The 23,473-nt window shown below is 41.1% G+C and overlaps 7 protein-coding genes across 9 annotated transcripts; 3 read left to right on the top strand and 4 right to left on the bottom strand.

Moving 5' to 3' along the window:
- Positions 1–873: 873 nt before the first annotated feature.
- On the bottom strand, positions 874–1,889 carry LOC113203344 (39S ribosomal protein L55, mitochondrial). The gene is made up of 3 exons (XM_052271292.1): positions 1,649–1,889; positions 1,283–1,496; positions 874–1,207 (listed from the first exon to the last, which is right to left on the bottom strand). Exons 1-3 carry the CDS (start codon positions 1,672–1,674, stop codon positions 1,058–1,060), a joined length of 390 nt encoding a protein of 129 aa, XP_052127252.1. The 5' UTR covers positions 1,675–1,889; the 3' UTR covers positions 874–1,057.
- A 409-nt stretch (positions 1,890–2,298) lies between these two features.
- On the bottom strand, positions 2,299–7,055 carry LOC113203356 (bifunctional coenzyme A synthase). Of its 3 annotated transcripts, none has more exons than XM_026417991.2 (7): positions 6,890–7,055; positions 6,120–6,761; positions 5,908–6,056; positions 5,636–5,836; positions 5,309–5,563; positions 5,038–5,220; positions 2,299–4,961 (listed from the first exon to the last, which is right to left on the bottom strand). In XM_026417991.2, exons 2-7 carry the CDS (start codon positions 6,694–6,696, stop codon positions 4,743–4,745), a joined length of 1,584 nt encoding a protein of 527 aa, XP_026273776.1. In that variant the 5' UTR covers positions 6,697–6,761; positions 6,890–7,055; the 3' UTR covers positions 2,299–4,742. The 3 variants fall into 3 exon arrangements, with proteins under 3 accessions (XP_026273776.1, XP_026273775.1, XP_026273777.1); XM_026417990.2 differs by having other exon boundaries at positions 6,120–6,812; positions 6,890–7,050; XM_026417992.2 differs by having other exon boundaries at positions 6,120–6,806; positions 6,890–7,035.
- Positions 7,056–9,633: 2,578 nt separating this feature from the next.
- On the top strand, positions 9,634–10,728 carry LOC113203320 (uncharacterized protein ZK637.2). The gene is made up of 4 exons (XM_026417931.2): positions 9,634–9,817; positions 10,150–10,290; positions 10,380–10,457; positions 10,540–10,728. The coding sequence occupies exons 1-4, from the start codon at positions 9,722–9,724 to the stop codon at positions 10,663–10,665; spliced, it is 441 nt and encodes a 146-aa protein (XP_026273716.1). The 5' UTR covers positions 9,634–9,721; the 3' UTR covers positions 10,666–10,728.
- A 793-nt stretch (positions 10,729–11,521) lies between these two features.
- Positions 11,522–13,322, top strand: LOC113203317 (methylthioribulose-1-phosphate dehydratase). The gene is made up of 6 exons (XM_026417929.2): positions 11,522–11,689; positions 11,983–12,077; positions 12,194–12,354; positions 12,425–12,531; positions 12,611–12,813; positions 12,893–13,322. Exons 1-6 carry the CDS (start codon positions 11,660–11,662, stop codon positions 13,047–13,049), a joined length of 753 nt encoding a protein of 250 aa, XP_026273714.1. The 5' UTR covers positions 11,522–11,659; the 3' UTR covers positions 13,050–13,322.
- Positions 13,039–18,365, bottom strand: LOC113203315 (protein inturned). The gene is made up of 23 exons (XM_026417927.2): positions 18,096–18,365; positions 17,751–17,992; positions 17,491–17,657; positions 17,214–17,350; positions 16,962–17,142; positions 16,747–16,832; positions 16,568–16,639; positions 16,227–16,483; positions 16,065–16,154; positions 15,908–15,985; positions 15,620–15,824; positions 15,490–15,543; positions 15,329–15,388; positions 15,013–15,243; positions 14,858–14,907; positions 14,674–14,775; positions 14,467–14,591; positions 14,287–14,382; positions 14,030–14,211; positions 13,866–13,957; positions 13,590–13,767; positions 13,352–13,494; positions 13,039–13,258 (listed from the first exon to the last, which is right to left on the bottom strand). The coding sequence occupies exons 2-23, from the start codon at positions 17,921–17,923 to the stop codon at positions 13,147–13,149; spliced, it is 2,871 nt and encodes a 956-aa protein (XP_026273712.1). The 5' UTR covers positions 17,924–17,992; positions 18,096–18,365; the 3' UTR covers positions 13,039–13,146.
- A 137-nt stretch (positions 18,366–18,502) lies between these two features.
- Positions 18,503–21,626, top strand: LOC113203316 (ras-related protein Rab-40C). Its single transcript, XM_026417928.2, has 4 exons — positions 18,503–18,851; positions 19,197–19,390; positions 19,497–19,719; positions 19,811–21,626. The coding sequence occupies exons 1-4, from the start codon at positions 18,707–18,709 to the stop codon at positions 20,146–20,148; spliced, it is 900 nt and encodes a 299-aa protein (XP_026273713.1). The 5' UTR covers positions 18,503–18,706; the 3' UTR covers positions 20,149–21,626.
- A 73-nt stretch (positions 21,627–21,699) lies between these two features.
- Positions 21,700–23,451, bottom strand: LOC113203318 (glucose-induced degradation protein 4 homolog). The gene is made up of 4 exons (XM_026417930.2): positions 23,217–23,451; positions 22,535–22,702; positions 22,209–22,441; positions 21,700–22,086 (listed from the first exon to the last, which is right to left on the bottom strand). Exons 1-4 carry the CDS (start codon positions 23,361–23,363, stop codon positions 22,023–22,025), a joined length of 612 nt encoding a protein of 203 aa, XP_026273715.1. The 5' UTR covers positions 23,364–23,451; the 3' UTR covers positions 21,700–22,022.
- Between the last annotated feature and the right edge of the window lie 22 nt (positions 23,452–23,473).

The raw sequence follows: 23,473 nt of genomic DNA, 5'->3' as shown, positions 1-23,473 counted from the left end.
TCATGATGTTTGTTCCACCAGTATCACTTAATTTTTTACTAAAACCACTGTCACTACGATGACCACTTGATGCTTGGATCATCTTGAAGACCAACACAGCAGAACATCACAATTTTAAAGTTCTCACACGTAATGATTCTTGCTCTTGATATGGACAAGAAGCCATAGTTGCAAGGCAGAAATATTTTCAGAGGAAAATTCACTATTCAAAATAGTTTGCTAGGCATAGACTTCGCCCCTGTCCTGTGTTTAATGAGGCTCCTAGTGCACCTTCTAAATCCATGGCCTCAATAGGAGTTGCTCCATGGACTGAGTGTGTCCCCAGAATAACAAAACACTTTAAAACATAGATCGGTTTTTCTTGAAAAACATTCTTAAGTACACAGACGAGCAATGTTTTGAAAGTAGGCAGAAGCTCTTCTGTCAAATCCGCAGAACGAATCAGAGAAAATTGGTTTCACATGAATATTTCCGTCAGGGCATTGCCTGTGTGTTCACTCTCACTACTGCACTGACAAAATTTTAGATGCAAATACATCCAGTTCACGACCGAAAAGCTCGTTTGACAGCCCGTGTCACGAACATCAACACAGAACCTCGCGGCTCGGTCGCCATATTCTCACTGCAACGACATCTTCAGACCACTTCTTCGCTGAATGAAAACCCTGCCGTCTGCTCTTTTCTCTCCCTCTTTTGCACTGAGGATACTGCGGCTTCTCTCCGGCCAGCATCACAACAAGGCGCGTGCAGCGCTATCTTATTGCGGCCGCAGAAGGAACTACGGCTGGCGCGGTATTTTAACGGTTCAATCAAGTTTTGTACTTCTCTGTACGAGCTTGAGAGAGGACGGGGACTAAATTACTGGGAACCATATAACGAAACTTTGAGGAATTTTATTTAACTTTATACAAAATAAGTAGTAAAATAGAACTACTTACAAACAATATCTGGATTCAACAGGAATACTACTTTAGAAACCAGCAACAGAACTCCTTTTTTGACCTCAATTTCCATGAAACACATCCTATACAGGCAAAAAAAAAACCTATGCAACTTTTTAAGTTTTCTTTTTAACTAGTTTGATGTACTTGGAGGCCTGATAAGTATTCTTTTCTTCCTTGACATATTCAACCTTCTTCTTGGGATTTCTTCTGGCCAATCTTAATTTCAAATCTTCGGGTGACAATGTTGAGGTATCAAGTGGGAGCTAAAATAAATGAGCATTATGTAGACTGAATTCATAAAAGTGCACTGATAGGAGGTAAAAATTTAGTATGCATACCTGAATGATGGATCGAGGCTCATGGTAGCGAGTATAAAATGAAGAACCATCTGGTTGTACTACAAGAACACGATAATTTTTCAAATAGGATTCTCTGTGAACTTTAGTAATAAGAGCAAAGTTATTTGATATACTCCGATGTAAAAGCTGAGGGTTTGATGGAGAAGTCTGTGTCAAAATTTGTTTGACTGATGCCCAAGGAAGAAGAGTCATTCTGAAAGAGAAATCACCAGGCAGTACGATTAAGCAGGGTTGAAAGCTAACAAGCACAGAAAAATTTCGGTCCTAAGAGTAATTTTAACCGTTTATTTATTAACATACAAATAATTTATGATTTTATTTTTATTTACAGAAGGAAGCCCTTACCGACTGAAGAGGTTAGATTGTGACATGTTTCCGAAGGTGTTGTTCTCTCTTTGATAATTTAATGAAACCAAATAGCGATTTGACAACACATGAGGATATAAGAATAGATACAAAAGAAGTAAATAAGACTGACGAGTCCGCTACTGCCCGTTCTACATCACCCAAAATCTTTCGCACATTTACTTTTGGACCAAAAAGCAGCCGACGCAAATCACGAACAGCTACGAGAAATTTACTAAACGTAAATATGTAAAATATGAAAAATTGTCCAATAGCCATTTCAGTTAAAAGGGAACGACCCAAAATGAGTTGACATTTCCTGTTTTTTCCTGTGTACCATGAGACAAAATATTAAAATCTCTTTGATTGGACTGACGAGTAATGTCCTCTAATTATAATTAAAATAGACCTTTTTGCCCACAAGTCAGATTTTACACTTGAAAGAAACAGTATTTTGAGTGTCAGTCAACAATGTTACGTATCACCACTCGAATCCTTGAAAATTTATTATAAAAGGCAAGATATTTTTATTTTTAGAAAACATGCCCGAATTACATTTTTAGTATGGAGATTTGCGCTGTTGCCAAAAAGGTGGAGGGGATGTGGAAATGTGTTGAACAAAATAACAAAGGTGAAAAAAGTACAAGATAAAAGGTTTTTCAAATGGATGTATTGACAAGAAATTTAGTAAGAGATAACAACTTTGGAAAGAGCTTTGAAATCACACACAATGGTATCACAGGATATAATCTCTTAAAATTAACACTGAGCAAAGCTCTGGGCCTGGGTATGTGTGAAGGCAAAATAGGCATACACTCTAGGTAGTTGAAGGGGAATGACTACTCTCTTATCATAGGACATCATGCATAGGTGACATTTAGTTTTGGAGGTGCTAGGTGGCCCTCAGCTCACTGAGTATTTACTCATTTGCAGAAACGTTCAATCAATCAATCAATCAATAGAGGACCCAGACACACGCCAATGTGCCAAGGTGGCAGAGTCCCTCGACTCAATCCCATATTATTCGAGCTACGCAATTAAGCGTACGCCGTGGGCGTCGGCAACCACCGGGTCAAACCTATAAGAGAAAGGTATAAGGCGGGACGGCCGCCCCCCCAAGCCCAGCAACGCCGGGCCCTGGACTACAGCTTAGAAGTCGTGGAAGTCACTCACTTCGGGAGGGGGGCTGCCCCCGCGCTCTGCGCACGGGGACCTAGGGCCAGAGTCAAGGGTCGGACGATACGTAGTACAGGGCAGTGCAGTAAAGTAGTTAACATGCGCAATTATTAATAATAAGCAGGCAAAGCAAATTAGGCAAGAAGGGTAAAGAGAGGGCTGAGAGGCCAGGCGGGCAGAGAAGGGAGGCAGGGAGGCAACAGGAAGCAGGAAAGGGAGGAGGGAGGCGGGGCACTAAGGCAAGGGCCGAAAGCGGCACGGAGGCAAAGGTGCTCGATAGGTGAGAGAGGCAAGAGGAACAAGGGGCAGATGCCACGGGTACAGACAGAACAGAGAGGAGAGGAACCGGAAGAGAGAGGGGAGGTGCGCAGGAGGCTCGAAGAAAGAGTCGATGCCGAAGGTAAAGGGAGTACAGCCGGGCTTCCATGGCACTCGAAGGCACCGGGTGGAACTGCGAACGCGCAGCAGCGCCGCGGGACCGCATACCCGCCAGGGCTGCAGGGGCCATGGCGCCTTACGGGCGAATTGGGTAGGCAAACCCGCAACACCGCCGCGCACCCACAGTCACACCCGGCACGTTGGCGGCGATCTTCACCCCGTCACATCCTCCCTGGTACCACCCTCCAGGATAGCGCCCGGTCCGCAGTGCCCCCAGAAGGGGCAGGCCGCCACGGGTAACTCGCCCCCGCGCCCATGCTTCAACAACATGGTCGGAGGAGGGAGCACCCCACAACAGCCCGCCCCTCAGGAGGCACCGCTGGTCCGGCACCAGGGCCGCCTCTGGCCTCTTGCTGGCCCTGGTTGTCCGGGGACCAGCACCGCGTAGGCCGGGAATGGTTTCCGGTACGTTGACGGCTGTGGTGGTCTTCACCCCGTCCCATCCTCCCTGGCACTACCCTCCAGGGCAGCGCCTGGTCCGGCACCAGGGCCGCCTCTGGCCTCTTGCTAGCCCTGGTTGTCTGGGGACTGGCAACGCGCTGGTGGGGAAAGATCTAAGACCTAAGAAGCGGGAACGATGGGCCACACCACCATGCAGAGCGAAGGTATGTGACAATTATTAGAAAAGGATTAGGCAGTGCATAGCGACAGAGGTGAAATAAAGCAAGCCTAACGACAGTCACGTTTGAGCATATTAGCAAGAGGCAAGGCACAGCACACAGGCAAGCAAAAGATAGCATGCGAGATTTGTCCGACCCGCTCTCTCCCCAGGCAAGAGGGCCACGAGGAGGCTTGCCACGACTGAGGTTGGCTAGTCCAACCTCAGCCGCCCTCACCCTTTACTCATTTGCAGAAACGTTGTATTAAAACTATAAAGCTTTCCAAGGCAGAGCGACTGAAGTACTATCACCCCCTAAACTAAACAAAACCATGGTGCTTGAATAGTCTATATAATTGACTCATATACAATCTGCACCGGGTTTAAAAAGACAGATTTTTAAACTCCCTCCAGAAAAGTTGTTTAGAACTACATACTATATTAAACATTACTGTTCAAGAATATGTAAAAATATGCTTTTAAAAAACCTTTGAAATACCATCACCGTTCCTAGATTAAAAGTATGTCTCTAAATTTTTGATGTAAAAAACAACCTGAGATAGGAATGCTAAATTTCCGTTTAAAAAAAAAAAGAGGAATAACAGGAGGTAGCCCATGTTTTAATATGGAGTGAAGTACAAAACAAATTTTACTGACTCAAAAAAGTATAAATAAGTGTACATACAATGTTTGTGAATAAAATGTAGCACTGCTGCAGTTCAAGGACCAGCCTTCACATTCTAGCAGCAGATATTAGGTACTTGAAAGCTCGAACATCAAATTATATTTGAAAGATATTACAGCTGAAGTAGTGAGCATATTTTTTGGCTGAAGTCTTGACTGTTGCATTAAAAGGAAAAGAAACAAGTTCAGAAAGCAGCATCATAACTTATTACCTTTGGCCAAACTCTCTTTCTCAAGATATGCATGAAGGTGACGCCAAGCCCGTGTTACTTGACGTTGTGTGAAATCATATGACCACAATGTTGACAAGACTGTGGTTGCGCCTTTGACCTGCTCTGCATTGTTTGATTGTGCAGACACTCTTGCCCAAGCAGCTTCTTCAGATAAGTTATTACGCTCCTTCAACCGACGTACAGCCTGGAAGATGACATATGGTAGTTTAGTGAGTGCAATAAAACATTTTAGTAATCAAATGTGAATATAAGAGACATACTTCATCAGAGGGAATAATCGAAACCCATATTTCATGACAGTGCTGTTCCCAGCCTGCCTGACGAAGAACTGCAGCTTCTACAACAATTATATTTTTACCAGAAGCATGAATTTTAGAAATTTCAAGTTTGGTACGTTCCCACAGTGCTGGCCACACCATGTTGTTTAAGGCAGTCAACTTTTCCTAAAACAAAGAAACAAAACAGGGACGTTAAATGGAGATAGACAGCAATTATGTCTATGCAAATGTTCGTCATCAATTTGGGAAATACCTTGTCACCAAATACAAGGGAACCTAGAACTTTACGGTCCACTTCCCCTTCAGCATCAAGAATGGTGCGCCCAAAATATTCAACTAGTTTATCATGAAGTGGCTCACCCCGTCGGTACAGAGTATGAGCTAAGGAATCACAGTCCACTAGACCTGCTCCCATTTCCTCCAGCCGCCGTCCAACTGATGATTTCCCACTTGCAATGCCCCCAGTTAAGCCAATAATATAGGGAGAAAAGGGTAGGTTTGGCCTTGCCTGGGAAAAAGAGAAGAATTAGAAAGGAATATTGCTTGAATGAACAAACAGAAAATTATGTAAGATACTTACCTCAGGCTTATTGAGTCTTGTTCCAAGCACTCTTAATCTTAAATTGCCTGAGCTGACTTTGTCTTCTTCTTCCTGCTCTTGCTTATTTGAGGTGACTAAGAGATTTACTGAATGAACAGCAAGTGGATTAAGGGATTTTTGTGCACGGACTTCATTTATTTTTAAGCCACCCTTCAGTGTTTCCTCACTAACAACTATCAGCTAAAATAACATTGTTTTATCAATATGATTCAAATTAAGAGGGTTAAATCAAAGCAGTTTAAAATCAATACCTCAAATGTCGGGTCATCTTTAGTGGGACCAAATGGATCACTGATGGGTACCACATCATATTCTATGTTCGGGTCTACATCTTGTAAAAATTCAAGCACATGAGACATGCGGTCTTCACATGGTTCAATAAGTTCTGACAAATATTTGCCTGCAAGCAGAAGATAGGAATACTTTTTTGAATTACAAAATTTAGAGTATTTTGGTAGCTTACTCTTAAGCATTGAGGCATCAGTCACACCAACAGTCATTTTACGTCTGCATCGTAGAACTGCCTCACTGAGCAATATTTTATGGCCTGTATGAAGTCTATCAAATGTTCCCCCTAATACAACATTATCATACATTTTATCGTCATCTGTGGTTTCTGGTTGTTGCGCTTCTGTTTCTCCGATATCAAGAGAGACTACAGTACATCCAACAGTAACGTTTGAAAGACATTTTTTCAGAAAAGCGTTCATTTCATCTCCACTGAGAACTCGGTCGAAGAACACAACATCAATTGGCTTCTTGGTATGTATGACGGACTGCATTGGATTTTTCAAGCATGCCAAGAGAATAGCGACGTCTATATTTTGATTTAGTGATTGAGAATACATTCCAATAACATTCTTGCTGTACACCACAGGACTTGGCGAAGACAAGGAAGCTGCTGTAGGAGTTAGGAGCCTTGACAGGCACTGAGGGAGATACTGAATATACAGTTTGTTGAGCAAATGTTTCTGAACATCGGGAAGCACTTTGGCTACGCGTGATGGATTTGTCACGACGAGTAGCCCTGTTTTCGCCATACTGTTGAGAACGACGTTCGAAGCCAGGTTGACAAAATTTGTCAAGATATTGATATGGTAGTGCCCTGGTAGCAGAAGAAAAGAACGACCATAACCTTCCTTTCAGACGGCTACAGCTACGATACAATGCATTACTTAGGGACAGGGGAGTGCGGTAACTATTCAATGTGTAGAATATCGAAATTTGGTTTACCCTGAAAGTCGCGAAAGGGTGACGACGTCTACAGTCGCGTGCAAGGTCGAAATAAATCTTGTTTACTCTGCATCGCTCGCACCCGCAGTGATAGGGCAATGTGCACCGAGCTGTGGGTGTTGAAGTCTACCGCTAGGGCTGTCGTCATTCGCCATCACGCCATCTCACCTACTCCCACGTGATCACGCCACAGTCAAAGGTGTATGGTGAGTTGCATACCCACGGGGCGCAAAGAGTGAATTTCTTAAACGTTCCCATAGTCTAGTGCGTGCGAAACTTTTAAATATCCTTTCCTAATTAATATTGACTGTTTGTAGCTTCAATTAATGAGGTCGGTAAATATTGCACACCCTCCCTATTGATAAAATGATAAATAAATATTAAACGCGCATCAGGCACTCGCTAAGCCCAGCGGAAGTGTGAATTGATTATTTATTTATTTTCCCTGTGTCTTCAATGGGCTGCTTTGGCTAAATGCAGCCTTCTTTGGGTAACCACGTGGGGCAGCGGCTGGCGGGGATCTCCTTCGGCAGCTGCGGGGAAGTCCTGGGGAGGAAGATAGGGTGACGCGGCGGCGTTACAAAGATATGTGAGACGATCGCAGAGCTCATTCTGACTACCCAGGGGGAGGCACCGGACAGTCCGACGGTGGATCTTGGGACCCAAATAAGGTCTCGACGACGTGTTCCGCGACGTCCAAGTCCCGCTGCACCAGCCGACACGCAGCGCGAAGGAGCGCGCACTCTGTGCCCGTCATGGGCCCCAGGGGCTGCACGCGCGCACCCCCGATGTGTAGCTCCACGGGGCACGTCAGGTAGGGCACCTGCTGGAGCACATGGGGGAAGTCCGCGCCTCACATGAACCCAGGACGCGTTAGTAAAGCAAGTACACGGCCCACATGCAGAGTGGCACACGAGGAAGGGGGTGGAGGAGCCTCCCCTACCGTCTCTAGGGAGCCGCCTGAAATATTGGCAATATTCCCCAAACAAACCGCTGCATTGTGTGTTGGCTACGACCCTGACACACGGTTTGTACCCCCCCCCCCCCCTGCCTGACAGCTGGAGCCAGGCGCGGTTTTAAGCTCAGCTGCCTGAGCGGGTCGTGTATTGCGGGTTGTCTACTTCCAGGGAGTCTGTCTGGGTCAGGGTTTATTTATTGCCTACCTACCAGGCGGCTTCCTTAAAGCTGATTAGGGGGGCGACTTGGGACGAGGACGAAGGGGGGTGGGGGGTCACTATGGAAGTCCAAGGAGGAATCCGGGTGCTCAGGAAGAATCATGAGATATGTGTTTCAGCCCCCACCCCAGGAAATGGGAACTCTTCTTTCCACCTGAATGTCCTCCCTACATCCCTTGCAAATTCGCACACTGTTTTAGCCATAACACGGGTGTATCCCCCCACCCTACCCCCTAAAAGGAGTTCATCGTTCATACACATTTACACCAGATAGGAGGTTGCAGGCAACGAACGCGTGCTCTCGGACACCCCTCTCCCCCAGGAGGGCGTGGATGACGTTGTCCGTGAAGCGCGCCGCGGCGAACGCCACTCCCATGGCCGGCAGGGCGTTCTCGGTGCGGAGCCGCGCGAGTCGCCCGCCCGCCGACTGCACCGCGGACACCACCGCGCCCGCCTCCAGCTGAGGAGGGAATTCCCAGGCGAGTCCTAGCCCAGCCTCGCGATTTCGTTGTCGGTAGGTACAGGGAAGTCCATACCTTGGTCAAGGTGTTCCGCACGTTCACCTGGCTGACGAGGGGCACGCAGGCCGACGACGACGTGCCCCCCGTGATGGGCACGTCGATGTGGAACGGGTCCTCGTCCACGAGCGCGCCCACCACGGCGGCGGCGCGGGCCTTGGCCACGGCCGGCACGCCGAGGACGCGGCTCTCGGGACGAAGTACTCCGGCACGCCGAGCTGCCTCCACCACCACGGGCACCACGCCAGAGATCGGGGCGCTGAGCACGAGGACCACGGCCTGCGTGGGCACGGAGGCGGAGCAGGCAGGTGGTGAAAGGTAAAGAGCCTCAGAGTGAAAGAGTCGCACGGGTCACGTGACTTGCTCGCTTCTGATTGGTTTGGTTCAACTGGGGCGGAAAACGCGTGGAAAAATTTTTCATACTTAGCAGACGACCCAGCCTCACTAAATACGTGATATTACATTTGTCTGTTTGACTAATTTCACTTTGCTAGACGAAAAATATGAACGAAATAATGCTTTTTATTCATTTAAAATAGGCTACAAAGAATTGCAAGCTTTCGATCGATGAGTTAATCCATAAATATTTGTGGATTAAAAATCGCTTCCAGCATGGCTGCTCCGGCTCGGCACTGGAGCGTGCAGGTTAGGTCACAATATTATCCATTTTCATCCGGTATTACATTAGTAATAAGGCTGGCAGAGTGTTAAAAAGTACTCCTGAGTATTAATATAGACTTTCTTTGATAATTATTCTTAGTCAATATTTGTCTTTCATTCTAAGATCTTAATTGTAAAATAGTCATAGTTTAAATGCGCGCCTAAACAGTTGACGACTACACGGTATGAAAAATATTGCGGTCACCTCAACTCCCCACTTGAACCAGTCACGTGACCCGTGCGACTCTTTCACTCTGAGGCTCTTTAGTGAAAGGGCGCGAGGCAGGTGCGAGGGTAGGAGAAGTTTCACATCTGAAAAAAACTCCACAGAAAGTCGAATCGAGCCTCGCTGCTTCATCACTTTGCTCTACTACAATGTGAATGTGCGTTTCTCCATCCCCTCCCCCTCCCCTCCCAACCCGCCCCATCTAGCAGAACTTATCCGGCTCAACGTTACTCTTCTAAAAGGGGAAAAAACCATGGATCTCCTTAATCAGCAACAGGATCGCGTGGTCCGAGCGCTAGAACAAACATTTGAAAAGTTGAAAAGTGGAAGGGAGCTGCGAGCACTCAAGGTTAATTTTAATTTTACAAACTTATTGGCCATAATAACGTGGACTTAGGAGGTTATGTTTCAAAGTTCATGACGTTTGATAATGAAATTCACTGTCTTGTGAGTGACCGCTCTGTTGATTTTTGAACTCTGTCAGAATTTCTGCTCAATGCTTTAAAGTGCTAATTTATTAAAAGTAGCTGAAGCTGTAGAACCTTTGCTAAGGAAAGCTATGAGTGAACTTTCATCATCTCCTTAAAGTGAATCGCTTTTGAAGAAATCTATTAGTTTTGTGAATTATAGCCATTGTTATAGTATTGCATTTAATTTTGTATTGACACTTTTATTTTTCAGGCTAAAGAATACCATTGTCAAGCCCGCTGCTATGAAAATGAGCGAATAGCAGACGATCAGCTTGAGCACTGTGCTAATAACTGCTCTATGCCTGTGGCAAGGTTTATTAATTTTGTTAACAAAGAGTACAGTGGAGTTGTTGTAAGACCTTTATCTTTTAACTCTTAGCTAGTTTTCTTTTGTTACCCGTAATCTTCTTTACTTAACTTTGTTTTTCCTGAATACAACAGGAACGAACCAATCGTTGTGGACTGCAATGTTTGGATGCAGAGAAAGACAGAATGGGATCCAAGTTTGAAGAGTCACAAGTAAGTCAGACACACTACTGTGTCAATTGAAACTTTGAGTTTCAATCTACCTATGAGTTCTTATTTTTATTTTTCATTGCAGAACATTAGTTTTTCCAAGGAGTTCCAGAGTTGTGTAACTCGTTGTATAGACGACTGCCTCAATATTCACATGCCCAAGACTCAGAAAGAAGTTCAAAGGGAGCTCGCTTCTGTGAGAATCGACTAGCGAATAATATTAAGCAAACACTTACACAATATACATCTAGTTAAAATACAAATTGTTATAGTACCAATGACTTTTATTGACGTCCTACCTGCTGCATGACACTAGACTACCTGCTTATAGTACCGAAGACTTTAATTGAAGTCCTACCTGCTGAATCACTTGCCCACCTCGGGACAGTGCTGTCCGATGAGTGACACCACCCGGGCGGCCTGCTGCGCGTGCTCGACGATGCGCGCCCGCCTCACCCCGCCCGTCTGCCTAATGGCCGAGTTGGCCAGCAGGACGATGTTGGCGTCTCGCAGGGCCGCGCCAGCCTGGTCCGGCGGATGGTGGAGGACCAGGGCCCTGTTGTCGAGTCCGTTGAGCTCGCTGGCCAGGTCGCCGCAGCCTGGAGATGCGTCCACCAGGGCCAACTCGTCCAGCTGGGCCGACTGGTGCAGCAGCAGCGCGAGCGGCGGTCCCAGGCTCCCCGAGGCGCCAAAAACGGTCACCTCCACAGCAGCGCTCGCTCAATCGTGTATACTCGCCTCTCCCATTATAGTCTTGGTCCGTGCGATGATCCACACATTACCTTCATTTTGTCACAATTACTGCTGCCACGGTCGACAGTGGTGCTCGCGAATGGCCGGACGAAATTCAACCGTTTGGCCCTCACAGTTTGGGCAATAAGTCTTGATACAGAATACATTGCGGGGGTGGGAGCGAAATTCTAATCGTTCGAACGAAATGTGTTTCCGATTTTCGAATAAACGTGGCGATGTAGAATGTAGAAGCTTCCTCAAGGTAGAAGCAACAACGAATCTGCGTCAATAACAAATTTGGCGCTTCATAAGTTGCGTTTTTTTGGACGGTTGTCGTGTCTTGTACAAGGCGGTGGGAAACTGAACGTAAACAAACAACAGCTGATCCGCTGATCACCCCAGCAGCAGGTTTACGGTCAGGCGTTGTATCCTGGTCTGGTTATACGTTTTTCTTTGCCTGAAAAGTCGCCGTCATGTCTTTCAGAGACGAAAGTTTTGGTGATGTATGTCAAAGGGCACTTATTCTTTTAAATGACCAACAAAACATTTTGAGCTGTTTTGTACATCTTTTCTTAACCTTTTGGTGTACTTGTTTGTTTCTCTGTAAATGTGACTTTTCATTTTTGATTGAAAATTTGAAAATGTTTGAACTGATCTTTCATTTTTCTGAAATGATATGGAGGATTATGATTGCCCTTGTTGACCCGTAATTCTAACGCAACTATTTTACGGTGTTCTGGAGTAGCCCAGTTGCTTGGAAAGTGTTAAAGACTAACTATTTTATTTTTTATAACAGGAGCATCCTCGCAATCTTATACCAGAACTTTCTCGTCTATTTTATGACCTGGGATGGGTGACTGGAACGGGTGGTGGCATTACTATTAAAGAAGGGTAAGTGTATCATTTATGAAAGACTTTTCCGCTAAGTCTCATAAGGAAATGAACTATGCGTACATTATGTTATAACTTGTTTCTCTTAATATTATTATGGTGTGATAAATGGAAAGAAACGAAATTTATATTGCTCCCTCTGGAGTCCAAAAGGAACGGATAATGCCAGATGACTTGTTTGTACAAGACATTAATGGTAAAGATATTCATCTACCCCCAGTAGAGAAGAAACTCAAGAAGAGCCAATGCACTCCACTGTTCATGTGTGCCTATACAAGTAAGTAATCAAATGTGTTCCAGTAATTAAATAGGGGAGAAAATTTGTAAATGGATGTATAATTTTGCAGAAAGAGGTGCAGGAGCAGTGATCCATACTCACTCCAAATCTGCTGTTATGGCCACTTTACTATACCCAGGCAAAGAATTTTTTATAACACATCAGGAAATGATAAAAGTAAATAAATAAAAAATATTAACATAGTGAAATATTTGGATTACTACAGGGTTGAATAATTTTCTCTCTTTCTCTCTAGGGTATACTGAACCAGAAGTTAGGAAGGAACTATATGTATGATGAAATGCTGGTTGTGCCCATTATTGAGAATACTCCTTTTGAAAAAGACTTAGAAAGTAGTTTGGCAAAGGTCTTGGAAGAGTACCCTGAAACCACTGCAGTGTTGGTTCGCAGACATGGTGTATATGTTTGGGGCAACAGCTGGCAACATGCCAAAACAATGTAGGTTGTAAAACAAGTACGCAGTAGTATGTTAAGTCTCTCTACAAAGTGGGTCCAATAAGTTTTTGTTATCTTTCAGGACCGAGTGCTACGATTACCTATTTGATATTGCAGTTCAAATGAAGTTGCATGGGCTTGATCCATCCCAAACTCCAATGGAATATGAGCTGAAGTTACAAGAAAATAATGGAGGTTGCAGTCAGGTGCCAACAAAGAAACAAAGACTACTTGAGTAAAATATATTAATTATCCTTGATGCTGATAAAAACTCCAAAACATTTCCATAGTAGAGTAAAAGATACATGTCGTGCAGTAAATTCAATGTCAGTAAACTCATCCTGTAGTTGTTAAAGCCAATCTGAATGCCAGTTCAATTAAGTTTTGTGGAGCAGAATCTTCATAGCAGACATAAACCTCTTTTGGAGATGGCATGAAGAAAAGACGCCTGGAAAAGTGTACTCATGGTCACCATGTGTCTTCTAATTAAAATCATATATTTTTCTATTTAATACAGTTTATTATTTGAATCCAAACTTACCCAACAACCCAGTAGGTTAACTGAGAAGTAGACTTTTCATTTCCCCGTGCTGGAAGAGAGTACTCAAAAAGGACTCCAAATTCTTTGATTGCCACTAATGATTTATTTATTAGTGAGTGACTTGCTTCTGCACTTTTTAATTTCTGCACAGGAAATATGATTATTTTTGAAACTCTTTGAAGGATTTTAATACAAAAGCAACAAGATTAACAATATATATCTTATCTAAAAAAAATACCTTGAATGAAATTGTGTTTTGGAAAAGTGTGTGTATGTGCATAGCACTATGACGGAATTTTGATAGAATATCTGAAATTCCCAATGATTTACAGGATTTTACTGGACTTAGCAATACACCTTCTGATGTATCCAAATGAACATAATGAAATACAATATTTTCAACGCCCATGGTTAGCCTGTAACAAGATGCAGCACTTTTTATGTATAGATAATCAATAATATGAGATTTAAAAACAAAAATACATGTAAATGCAACAGAGGTTAAACATCTTACTTCAAAGGCACTGTTCCTTCAACATTTTTAAGAAGAGAATTGTGCAAATCTGACAAATCAGTGGTGCTTGTATTTCTTTGACCTGTATGAGTCTGTAGTGAAAATTAAAACTGGTGAAAATTTGTTTTTAACTAGAATCAAAGTATAACTGATTTATTTCTTACATCACTAGCGTCCCAATCAGAGTCCGAGTCTTCTGATCCATCATGGTCAGAATGTGAAATGTGAGTGCCGCCATGGTCCCGATCTGCTCTTAATCTTCCAGATGAGAAGACTGGATCATCACTTGGTAGACTGGCAACAAGACTTGCTGAATCCTCTGATGTTTCTCCACCATGTAAAATACCTGGTTAGGTGGTAAATTTTTGTGTGGTAGAAAAACAGGATGGAAACAGAACAAAATTCATTCTTAGAAGAATACCTGAACTAGAATGATCAGGGCTTTGTCTTCTCCTCCCTGCAACAAGTGAATCAGTACTCTTCCTAGTAGATGGGGAATTGATGATTGAGGAAAAATCTGTATTCAACCAAAAATATGCTAAAATCATGTGGACAGACAAAGCCATATATACCCAATTGACTTTGTCAATTGCTGTCTTACTGTTTTGCCATGCGTGTTCATGGTGCATCCGTAATCCTAGTAAATTGTTAACTTTGCGACTGGATGACCTTGATGCTGCAACTGTTTCAGGAGAGGTCAATTGTGGGCGTAGCTGTGTTTCAAGCCTGATTTGGAATTATAGTGTAATCAGAAGAAACCTCATAATTATATTTAGGTATGTGGAAGTGGATAATATACAGAACTCACCATTCCGATGCTATATTAAAAACACCTATCTTCCTCAAGTGCTGAAGTGTATCCTGAGCAGCTTCAACATACAGCACATCAGGTGGTGGATGTCCATCAACACTGTAGAAAGTTTAACACTCTAATAAGTCCCTGGTGATTCACAATAAATGTGGAAATGGTCACTGAACTCTAGTCAACTTACTTAAGGCTACAGCCACCTGCTTCAAGAAGTGTCACCAGCATATCCTGTTTCTTTATCATTTGAGGGACAAACCACCACAAAAAAGTTGATTTTCAAAACACAAAAAAGGGCAAAATATGCAATACCTTTCAAATCTGAAGAATAATGTGATTTACCTGTCCTACAATCATAAGGAACCATCGCCCTTCAGGATTTGTATAGGCAGATAATGTATCAGATCTTGCCAATAATTGTTCCTTTGAAAGAAATGATGGGTAAACTTCTCTCCAAATGACTAACGACCGAACTGACTCAAACTGATTCAACTGAACAAGTCCTTGTTGACGGCAAAATGCATGAACATCCAGAAGATCTAAGTGAGTTAAGTGGGAGCCTAGCAAGTACCCCTGAAACCATGGAAGGCATCCAAATAAAACAATAGGTTGGCCCTCAACTCATAGCAAAGCAAGTTTATGTTAAATGACATTGTACCTTGTGATACACACAGCAACCAAGAATAGTAAAAAGCCTTTGAAAATCTAGATCTTCACACTGTGAAAAATAACACATTAGTTATCCAAATTTTTAAAGGTTCCATAAGACAATGTAAACCTCTAAAAAATAATAATATTAATTTTGGCACTCAAACTTACAGAATCTCCTATGTCATTGGACTCTAGTTCACTCAAAGCATCGTCAATCTGAACCTGGATGGAAAAAACAATAATGACAGACTTAAACCAGCTTGCCTTTTTGTATAACATCCACACAATAAAAATTTACCTGAGCCTCGCGAGGCAGAGGAAGTACATGAGCAGCTTGCAATATGAGCTCAAATTGTGGACGAGTATTATAGGTTTCAGTCGTCATATTGCGAAAGGTAGTACAATCAGAAATGTCAGCCCATTTATCAGCTAAAAGTATACGTGATAAGAATGTAGAAATTGTGTGGTTTAAAGTGGTATGGTCATCCTGTGATGAAAAACATCTGAAAATTAAAAATTATTTTAGAAGATAAAATCGCTTGACAGTTGATAGCAGCATAATAGTTACAGTTAAATATCAGTCTACCTTGAAAGTGTTTGGTGGGTAAACTGCAGGAATTTTACCAGTTCATGGCACTGTTTTTCTGCCTCGTGTATAGAACACCTACAATCACAAAAATTAAGATTGGTTTTCAAAATGAACTACCATAAAAACCAACAGTGTATTGCTTAGAATACTGAACCTGTTATTTGGGACTGCAATAAGTAATAGTTCACGGCCTTCCTGCACATAGATAATGTGTACCACCTCCCCATTTACTAGTATGGAAGAGCTGTATATCATACACATAAATTAGATGAGAGAATTAAAATAAATCTTCTAAGTCAGAAATTACAAGTACTACCTTTTAGGTGTCGAATGAGTAATGTCGGGAATCAACTGGAAAAGAGTTAGAAATGCACCTCTGACGGATCCAAGAATATTAGATTTAAAACTTCCTGGGTAACAGTAAAGAACCCCTTGATCTTCAGGTCCACCCTCAGTTAGTCCATCAAGCTGGAGGTACAAAACTCCAACAGGTGAAAGAAGAAGCATTTTCTCAATTTCAGCTGAATATATGCCCTCTTTAGAAATTCTTTCAGCGAGAGGTGTTTGGTATATCTGTATTATAGAAAGAGGGACTACTGTCAAAGGTTGCCTTCATTTGATAGAATGGCTAAGAAAAAATGGTCCTATCCTGCTCACCTTGACCGTTTTCTTGTCTATGTTAGTCTTTTCTATGGAAGTCTTGGGCTTTGATAAAACACTCAGACTGAGCTGAAAAAAATACAAAAATAATAGAAAGTTATAATCTTATCTACAAAAAAAATATCAGAAGTTAGACTCAGGAAAAGAAACAGGAGACAAGGACAGGGAGCACTTACTTTACATGGTACATTAATAGCTTCGAGCACAGTGTTAAAATTTTGTGCTGTAACATCTCTACCATTAATAGAGCATATCCTATCTCCTAAAAAAAAAAACAGAAAATAAAGCTCAAGTTGCATGCAGTCTGTATTTTTTGTGCCAATTAACATAGGGGTGAATATCCGCCATTAGTGTTTCAAAACTATACATTCTCTGTGATTTGTTATCTCACCTAATTTTAACAAGTTTTGCTGGGCTGCAAGGCCTTCAGGAACAAAGTCAGTTATAATTACAGCTGATTCTTCATTGGTAGTGACTAAGCCTAGAAGGGTTTCACTGACTGTGGCCCGGCGGCCTAAATTTGGCTTTACCCAGGGATCAACATGTAGCTCCACTAAATGAGAACTCTGTTCCTAAAATTTTCAAGGTGACATGGAGAAATATATAAGGATAGTTCAAAATTTGAATATTTTTGAGATCCTACCTGAGGAGTAGAAGCTACCTCTTGAGGAGATGTAATTTTTTTTTTTTGTTTCCACCCATCTTGTGAATTACTGCCTTTTGATATATTGTTATAATGTCTCTTGCTTTCTCTTCTACGTATAAGTCGAACTAATTTCCCTGCAACAAGATTGAAATTTTTAAAAGTTTCTCACATATTTTGAATACAGCTGTTTGCCTACAAAACAAGGTTTTAAAAAGCTGAAGCTGCAGCCTGCAGCACTTTGGCTACTCTACAATAATTTAAATAACCAATTTACCTCCGTTTGTCCATAATTTTGATGAGGGAGCTTTTGATGGAAAACCATCTGTAATGCTACTAATGTGCACACTATTTGAGTCAGTGTTTCGCTTCTGTTGTGATGGGTCTGATTCAATATAAGTTAGTCGTCCATCGTATCTTATTTCATTTTCCCATACAACAGACCTATAATTGTTCAAAATACATTAAAGAAACACACAAGAATAGACACTAATTTCCAACAACACGCTCTTTAAGTATCAACTTTGGTTAACATACTCATCTCCAGAAGCAGAATCTGAACACGAGCTGCAAGATGATGAATGGGAACTTTCCCACGATTCCACTTGACTACATAATTCATTATCAGAACTTATGTCGCTCCCGTCTGAGTAGTGCTCAGAGACAACAGAATGCTTGCTTACAACTATATTTTCACGGTTTGAATGCATTTTACATCTATTTCACAGCAAGATCCATTAACTTTCTTACATACAAGTCAACGTATAATCATGATGACCCTAGTTTGAGGAAACAGAATAATAACAGAATTTTAAGGGTCCAAACTACAATGATATGCGTGTATGAGTAATCAGGAAACAAATCCCATCACAGATAACTAACCTGCTTTACTTCTGATAATTAGCTTATTCTTTCCATCAAAAAACGGTATATATTAAACTCAATATTATTTTAAAACTGCTTGCATTCGAGCTTCTTCTGTGTTCTCATGTCAAGGCAATCACCAAAATTCAACGGCTTTTACAAGTCTCTCTTAAAAAGAAGTTTACTTTTTGAACTCTCCAGCTCTAGCTCCAGCATACCAACAAACAGGTGTTTTGCTGGAGAGAGGCCGCTGACCGCAGGATCCGCCGGGCCAAGGGTGGCCGGGGATGAGGGGGAGGGGGGAAGCATGGGACCTGCAGTCATTTGAAAATCGCGCCATTCGCGTAACCGGAGGTTGGTTCAGAGACTAAGACGAGAAACTTCCGGGCTTCCACCTCTGCTTTGGCTAGGCGCCTAGATAGACAGATCAAGGATCAAGGCATAGGACTTTCTAACCTTTCCGTATTGTCAATATTTCATTCTACTGCTTTCGCAGAATGTTGGTTGGTCTAGCGCACAATCATTCTTTCATTAAAAAGGCATTATAAAAGCTTTTATTTGTCCGTAATATTGTTGGACCTCGAGAAACCACTGATTATGCTCAAGAAAATCAAGGAAGTGTGTGTGTTATGGCTCTGGAGCCAAGACCACAACAAAAACAATATGATTACTTGTTGAAATTTCTTCTTGTGGGGGACAGTGACGTTGGGAAACAAGAAATTTTAAGCGGCCTAGAAGATGGATCGTCAGAATCCCCGTTTTGTAGTGGGAGTGGTAAGTATTAATAACATAAAATGTCAAAATGGTCCAGTTCAATTAACCTCATTATTAATGTTCTATTTTCTGGTCTAATAGTATTTTTCTCACTGCCCATTTGGTAATAACATCCCCTTCTGCTGTTTAAGTACCCTTGGGTGTGGTATAATTTATCTACGTGATGCACCAGCTACTCAATACCTATACTCCACTTCCCAGTCCATTCAAACAAACTGACAAATTTTTGTTATTCATTCTCTTCTTTGAGTTAACAGCATCATAAACATTTTTTTGGTCAGCTTTTGCTACTGAGTGTTAAAGCATCCTTACAAGTTGTTCTGACTATACTTTATCCTCTTTCAGCTTACAAGACAACAACAATTTTGTTGGATGGGAAGCGCGTGAAACTACAACTATGGGATACATCTGGTCAGGGTCGATTTTGTACCATCATAAGATCGTATTCAAGAGGAGCACAAGGTATCCTACTTGTTTATGATATTACAAATAAATGGTCGTTTGATGGCATTGACCGCTGGCTGAAAGAAGTTGAAGAGGTATCGTAAAATTTTTCTTATTAGTTGAGATATATTAGCATACTACACAAACATTTTTATTCTTTCTGTTATTGCCCTCAATTCTATCCACTATTTATCCTTACAGCATGCACCAGGTGTTCCCAAAGTACTTGTAGGAAACCGACTTCACCTAGCTTTTAAACGTCAAGTTGGCACTCGTGAGGCTGAGTCATATGCTGTTAAAAATCGAATGTCTTTCTTTGAGGTTAGTCCTTTATGTGATTTTAACATTAGAGAAAGCTTCAGTGAGTTGTCTCGTATGGCACTACATCGAAATGGCATGGAAAGGCTGTGGAGATCAAATAAAGGTAGGTCAATTAACTTGTCAATCAATCATAATAAAAAGTAATTAGCAAAACATCAAATACTTGAAGTACAAATAATCATGTTGTCTTACAGTCCTGAGCTTGCAAGAATTATGTTGTCGTGCAATTGTGGCCCGCACCTCTGTGTATGGGATTGATCAACTCCCTCTCCCTGGTTCAATCAAGTCACATTTGAAGTCATATGATTTAGCCAGCTATTCAACGACATCTATGCATCGATATGTCATGAACAACAATAGGAATCATCTCCTTGCATCTGGTAAAATGGGAACATTATCAGGAAGCAAGAAACTTCGTTTTGTAGGAATGGTCTGCCCTACATCATCATCAAGCACAACGCCATCTTCGGGTAGTGTTCTTGATAATAATCGGACTAGTTGTGCAGGCCGCAACTCATGTTGCATCTCATGATTTCTGTGGTTCTACTGTGTGCTATCAATTGTGCTGTGAATGTAATCTTTGTTTTATTCTCTTTGTCTCTGCCTATGGTCTTGTGATGAATTTTGACTCGACTACTTCATTTCTCCCCTTAGAATTGGCATTTTCTACACCAAAGTGAGCATGTATATAAGATATATGTATATATGTAGATTTAAAGCTCTCTTACAAATGTGTTTTCCTGACTGTAAATCATCTGCCTTTAGTCATTTTAACAGTTTGAAAGCAATACAGTAAACTTATTGGTGAGAATCTCATTTTGATATGTGGCTTTTGTGTAACCATTTTCAGTATTCTGTTTCTTCTTTCACTTATTTAAGTGGTTGTAGTATTGTTTGATGTATGTACTCTGCTGTCTGTCATTACTCTACTATGACCATTAGAATTGACCGTCCAATCATATTTGTACTTCTAGTTTGATACAAAAACAATTTCAAAATCTTCCCTTTAAAAAAAAGTAATATTAATTATCTAATCTGAAATTTAAATTGAGAGAAAATGAGGATGAAGAGTGTGTAAGCTGCTTTCAAGATTCAAGGCTTTTTTTCTCTAGTTGTAAAGTTACTTTTCTTCTACAATTTATTGTTATAGTGATGATGGGGCAAACGGTTTCTATAACAAACTTTTGTGAAGCATTCGTTGCGACCCGGTTTGGGTTCTTTTAGCCAAAACGAGTTGAAATTGTACACTAGTTCAAGGTCCTGTTCTGGTTCGGTTGGATTTGCAAATTCGGGGTTTGCCTTCTCACTAATTTTTTTGGTGCTCACATTCAATTTAGCTACATGTTAATTTATATTCATGCAGTTAATCTAAAGTCTCTTTTTGTTTGTGATATACTCAGGAGATCTACAGATGTATGTCTCCTGATATACTTCTGCTTCATGTACTTCTCTGTCCTTATACCACAAAATTGAATGTTTCACTTCATGGTATGTAAAAGCAAAAGTGACATTGAGGGTTCAGTTGACTTTCAGCACTACCCAAAACTACTGTTTGGAATAGTTTTAAAAGAAAACTTAGGAAATATACATTCCAATCAAGGTATCCAGAAGGTACCTTCATGGCAGCTTATGTACTTTTTTCACCATATTGTGTTTTTAATTTGTGCTTCTTGTAAGTCATGTAGTTTTGTAATTAATTTTTACAGTGATAATGGACACCTGCATGTATCAATTATTACCTATTTACTGTGTACAGCACCCCATATCATGTGGTCATGTTTATTCTGTTAATGGACAACCATAACCATAACAGCTATGGTTTTGTTCTCACAATATTGGATTAAATGAGGAAAATTATACTAACTGAATAATCTCTGAATTTGCATCATCTCATTTTCATTTAATATGTTTGTAAGAGAGAAGTGTGTACATATAGGCATCTATGAAAATCTTACTGTGACTGTGACTTATACCTTGTAATTATGGAAAATTAAAGCAACTGCTTTGATAGGTTGTGTCTTTTTAGTTTATGAAAGCAATGACTCTATGGAGGGGAAGCCCTAGAAAAACATTCTCACCAAGCTGAAAAATCAGGATTGTTTATATTTTGTTTAAAAACAAGAAAACGGACAACATCACAAATTTAACAGTTTAAAAAGACACTCCTTCTTTGCATGCAAACTTATGTACTTACAGAGAAAATGTACAAAAGAGAGAATGAAAATATACAAACTTCATTACATATGTATAAACTTACTTAGTGACTTCCACTAAAAGTAAAGATCTATTTGACAATTCTCATTGCAAATTGCCCCTCATCCTTTTAAATTAAAAATATAAAAAAAAAAGAAAATGTCAAAGGAAAATCAGACTTATGTGTTGATACCGAGCAGAACAAATGAAACTTCACCTAAATTCATAAATTTGAATACTATGTTCTGGAACATGACTGAGTGTTAAGGACTGGTACCTGCAAAAGAAAATTGAAACCAAATACTTGATATGTAGGATACCACATTACAGAAACTGAAAATCAAGGGAGAGAAGTTGTAAAAAAGGCAGATGAAATAGAGCAATATGATATAGGCTTACCATTCGGAACTTCTATGGTAATAGTAACCCTCAATGGTTGCTGCTGATTTACGGAAACATATATAGTAAAATCCTGCAAATGATGCTCCACTAATATCCTTGATAGTGTGGTCAGGAACAAGAAAATGTTCTTTCCATCTCATGAAGACATAATCAGCCTCTTTCAAGTTATCATAACTGAAAGTATCTGAATTGAAAGTTTTGGCATACTGGTGAAATGAGCTAAACTTACTCTGGAAAATAAAGTGTTTTAAACAATTAGCAAATTTGACAGAGTTGATTGTATGCACCAAAATTCACAGGGTAAATAATATTAGTGCACTTACCCAGTGTTTTTTGTCCACATCCTCATCGGCATCCCATTTCCTAGTAAGAAAGGGGTATTTCTTGCTGATGATTTCACCATCAAAAAAGGTGGTCAATGTGGGGAATTCTTCAGTTAACCCTTTGATCCCTAAATACCCACAAAGGTAAGAATTTTCTTCGTCAACATGCTGAAGGAGGAAAGAGAAACAGTAGTTCAAATAATGGTAAAACAAAAATATACAAAATTATGTGAGCTTTTCGAGTGGAACAGACTTTAAAGATAGGGATATAAATTCAAGGCTACACAAAGAATACCTTAAACTGAAGGTGATTGTCATTATATGCTCATTTAAGGTAAATCAAACTATAGAAGTAAGGAAAGCGATAAGAAAAGAAGCAAACAAACAAGAAGTGCATAATGGGAGTAGCAAATATGAGACTTTAACAGAAGTTGTAATGCACTGAACTGCTTATTCTAAATAAACTGGTCCTGGCAACACCCACCCACATACAAGATCTGGCTCAATCAGATAGCTTGCAGCAACCTATTGTTAACATATTCAAAAGGGCGATTGGAATGTGATACCAAACTAATAACTCCGAAGATGACATCCCATGACAGAAGAAACTTAACGAGTTAAAAGTTTTAGGCTCTAATGGGCCTAATGACGATCAAGATTTAAGAGAGGCAAAAGACCTAACCTGCAAAACAACTTCGACCTCGTAGCTATTTCCTTTCGACTTCTGGGAACCTTGAAAACGGGAGCCGTTGTACAATAAAGATTTTGTTACGCCAGGCTGTTTAGAATTAGCTGGGGGAGGAGGAACGATTTCAACTCGAACCGGCATTCTGACATTCACGAGCCGAAATCCAGGCGCGAACAAAACTTTAACTGCAGAAGAAAGGCGAACTTGTCAGAGGGAAGACCGATTGATATTGGTATTGACATGACCAACTC

The sequence above is a fragment of the Frankliniella occidentalis genome, unplaced genomic scaffold, assembly GCF_000697945.3.
Source record: "Frankliniella occidentalis isolate FOCC.00 unplaced genomic scaffold, Focc_3.1 Scaffold157, whole genome shotgun sequence".
In the NCBI taxonomy this organism is placed as follows: Eukaryota; Metazoa; Arthropoda; class Insecta; order Thysanoptera; family Thripidae; genus Frankliniella; species Frankliniella occidentalis.
Note: the sequence above shows the minus strand (reverse complement) of the source record. Positions and strands in the feature narration are given on the sequence as shown.

Coding starts and splice junctions, on each gene's coding strand:
- LOC113203344 (XM_052271292.1), bottom strand. CDS start 1,674: ATGTCACAATCTAACCTCTTCAGTCG. Junction 1,497..1,648: donor CAATCTAACCTCTTCAGTCG/GTAAGGGCTTCC, acceptor TTTCTCTTTCAG/AATGACTCTTCTTCCTTGGG. Junction 1,208..1,282: donor AGCCTCGATCCATCATTCAG/GTATGCATACTA, acceptor CATTTATTTTAG/CTCCCACTTGATACCTCAAC.
- LOC113203356 (XM_026417991.2), bottom strand. CDS start 6,696: ATGGCGAAAACAGGGCTACTCGTCGTGACAAATCCATCACGCGTAGCC. Junction 5,837..5,907: donor AAGATGACCCGACATTTGAG/GTATTGATTTTA, acceptor ATGTTATTTTAG/CTGATAGTTGTTAGTGAGGA. Junction 5,221..5,308: donor CCCTTGTATTTGGTGACAAG/GTATTTCCCAAA, acceptor TCTTTGTTTTAG/GAAAAGTTGACTGCCTTAAA.
- LOC113203320 (XM_026417931.2), top strand. CDS start 9,722: ATGGATCTCCTTAATCAGCAACAGGATCGCGTGGTCCGAGCGCTAGAA. Junction 9,818..10,149: donor GGGAGCTGCGAGCACTCAAG/GTTAATTTTAAT, acceptor TTTATTTTTCAG/GCTAAAGAATACCATTGTCA. Junction 10,291..10,379: donor AAGAGTACAGTGGAGTTGTT/GTAAGACCTTTA, acceptor TGAATACAACAG/GAACGAACCAATCGTTGTGG.
- LOC113203317 (XM_026417929.2), top strand. CDS start 11,660: ATGTCTTTCAGAGACGAAAGTTTTGGTGAT. Junction 11,690..11,982: donor GAGACGAAAGTTTTGGTGAT/GTATGTCAAAGG, acceptor TTTTTATAACAG/GAGCATCCTCGCAATCTTAT. Junction 12,814..12,892: donor TGGCAACATGCCAAAACAAT/GTAGGTTGTAAA, acceptor GTTATCTTTCAG/GACCGAGTGCTACGATTACC.
- LOC113203315 (XM_026417927.2), bottom strand. CDS start 17,923: ATGCATTCAAACCGTGAAAATATAGTTGTAAGCAAGCATTCTGTTGTC. Junction 17,351..17,490: donor AAAATTATGGACAAACGGAG/GTAAATTGGTTA, acceptor ATCTTGTTGCAG/GGAAATTAGTTCGACTTATA. Junction 16,833..16,961: donor GCAAAACTTGTTAAAATTAG/GTGAGATAACAA, acceptor TTTTTTTTTTAG/GAGATAGGATATGCTCTATT.
- LOC113203316 (XM_026417928.2), top strand. CDS start 18,707: ATGGCTCTGGAGCCAAGACCACAACAAAAACAATATGATTACTTGTTG. Junction 19,391..19,496: donor GGCTGAAAGAAGTTGAAGAG/GTATCGTAAAAT, acceptor TTATCCTTACAG/CATGCACCAGGTGTTCCCAA. Junction 19,720..19,810: donor GCTGTGGAGATCAAATAAAG/GTAGGTCAATTA, acceptor GTTGTCTTACAG/TCCTGAGCTTGCAAGAATTA.
- LOC113203318 (XM_026417930.2), bottom strand. CDS start 23,363: ATGCCGGTTCGAGTTGAAATCGTTCCTCCTCCCCCAGCTAATTCTAAA. Junction 22,703..23,216: donor AGGTCGAAGTTGTTTTGCAG/GTTAGGTCTTTT, acceptor TTCCTCCTTCAG/CATGTTGACGAAGAAAATTC. Junction 22,087..22,208: donor TACCATAGAAGTTCCGAATG/GTAAGCCTATAT, acceptor TTTCTTTTGCAG/GTACCAGTCCTTAACACTCA.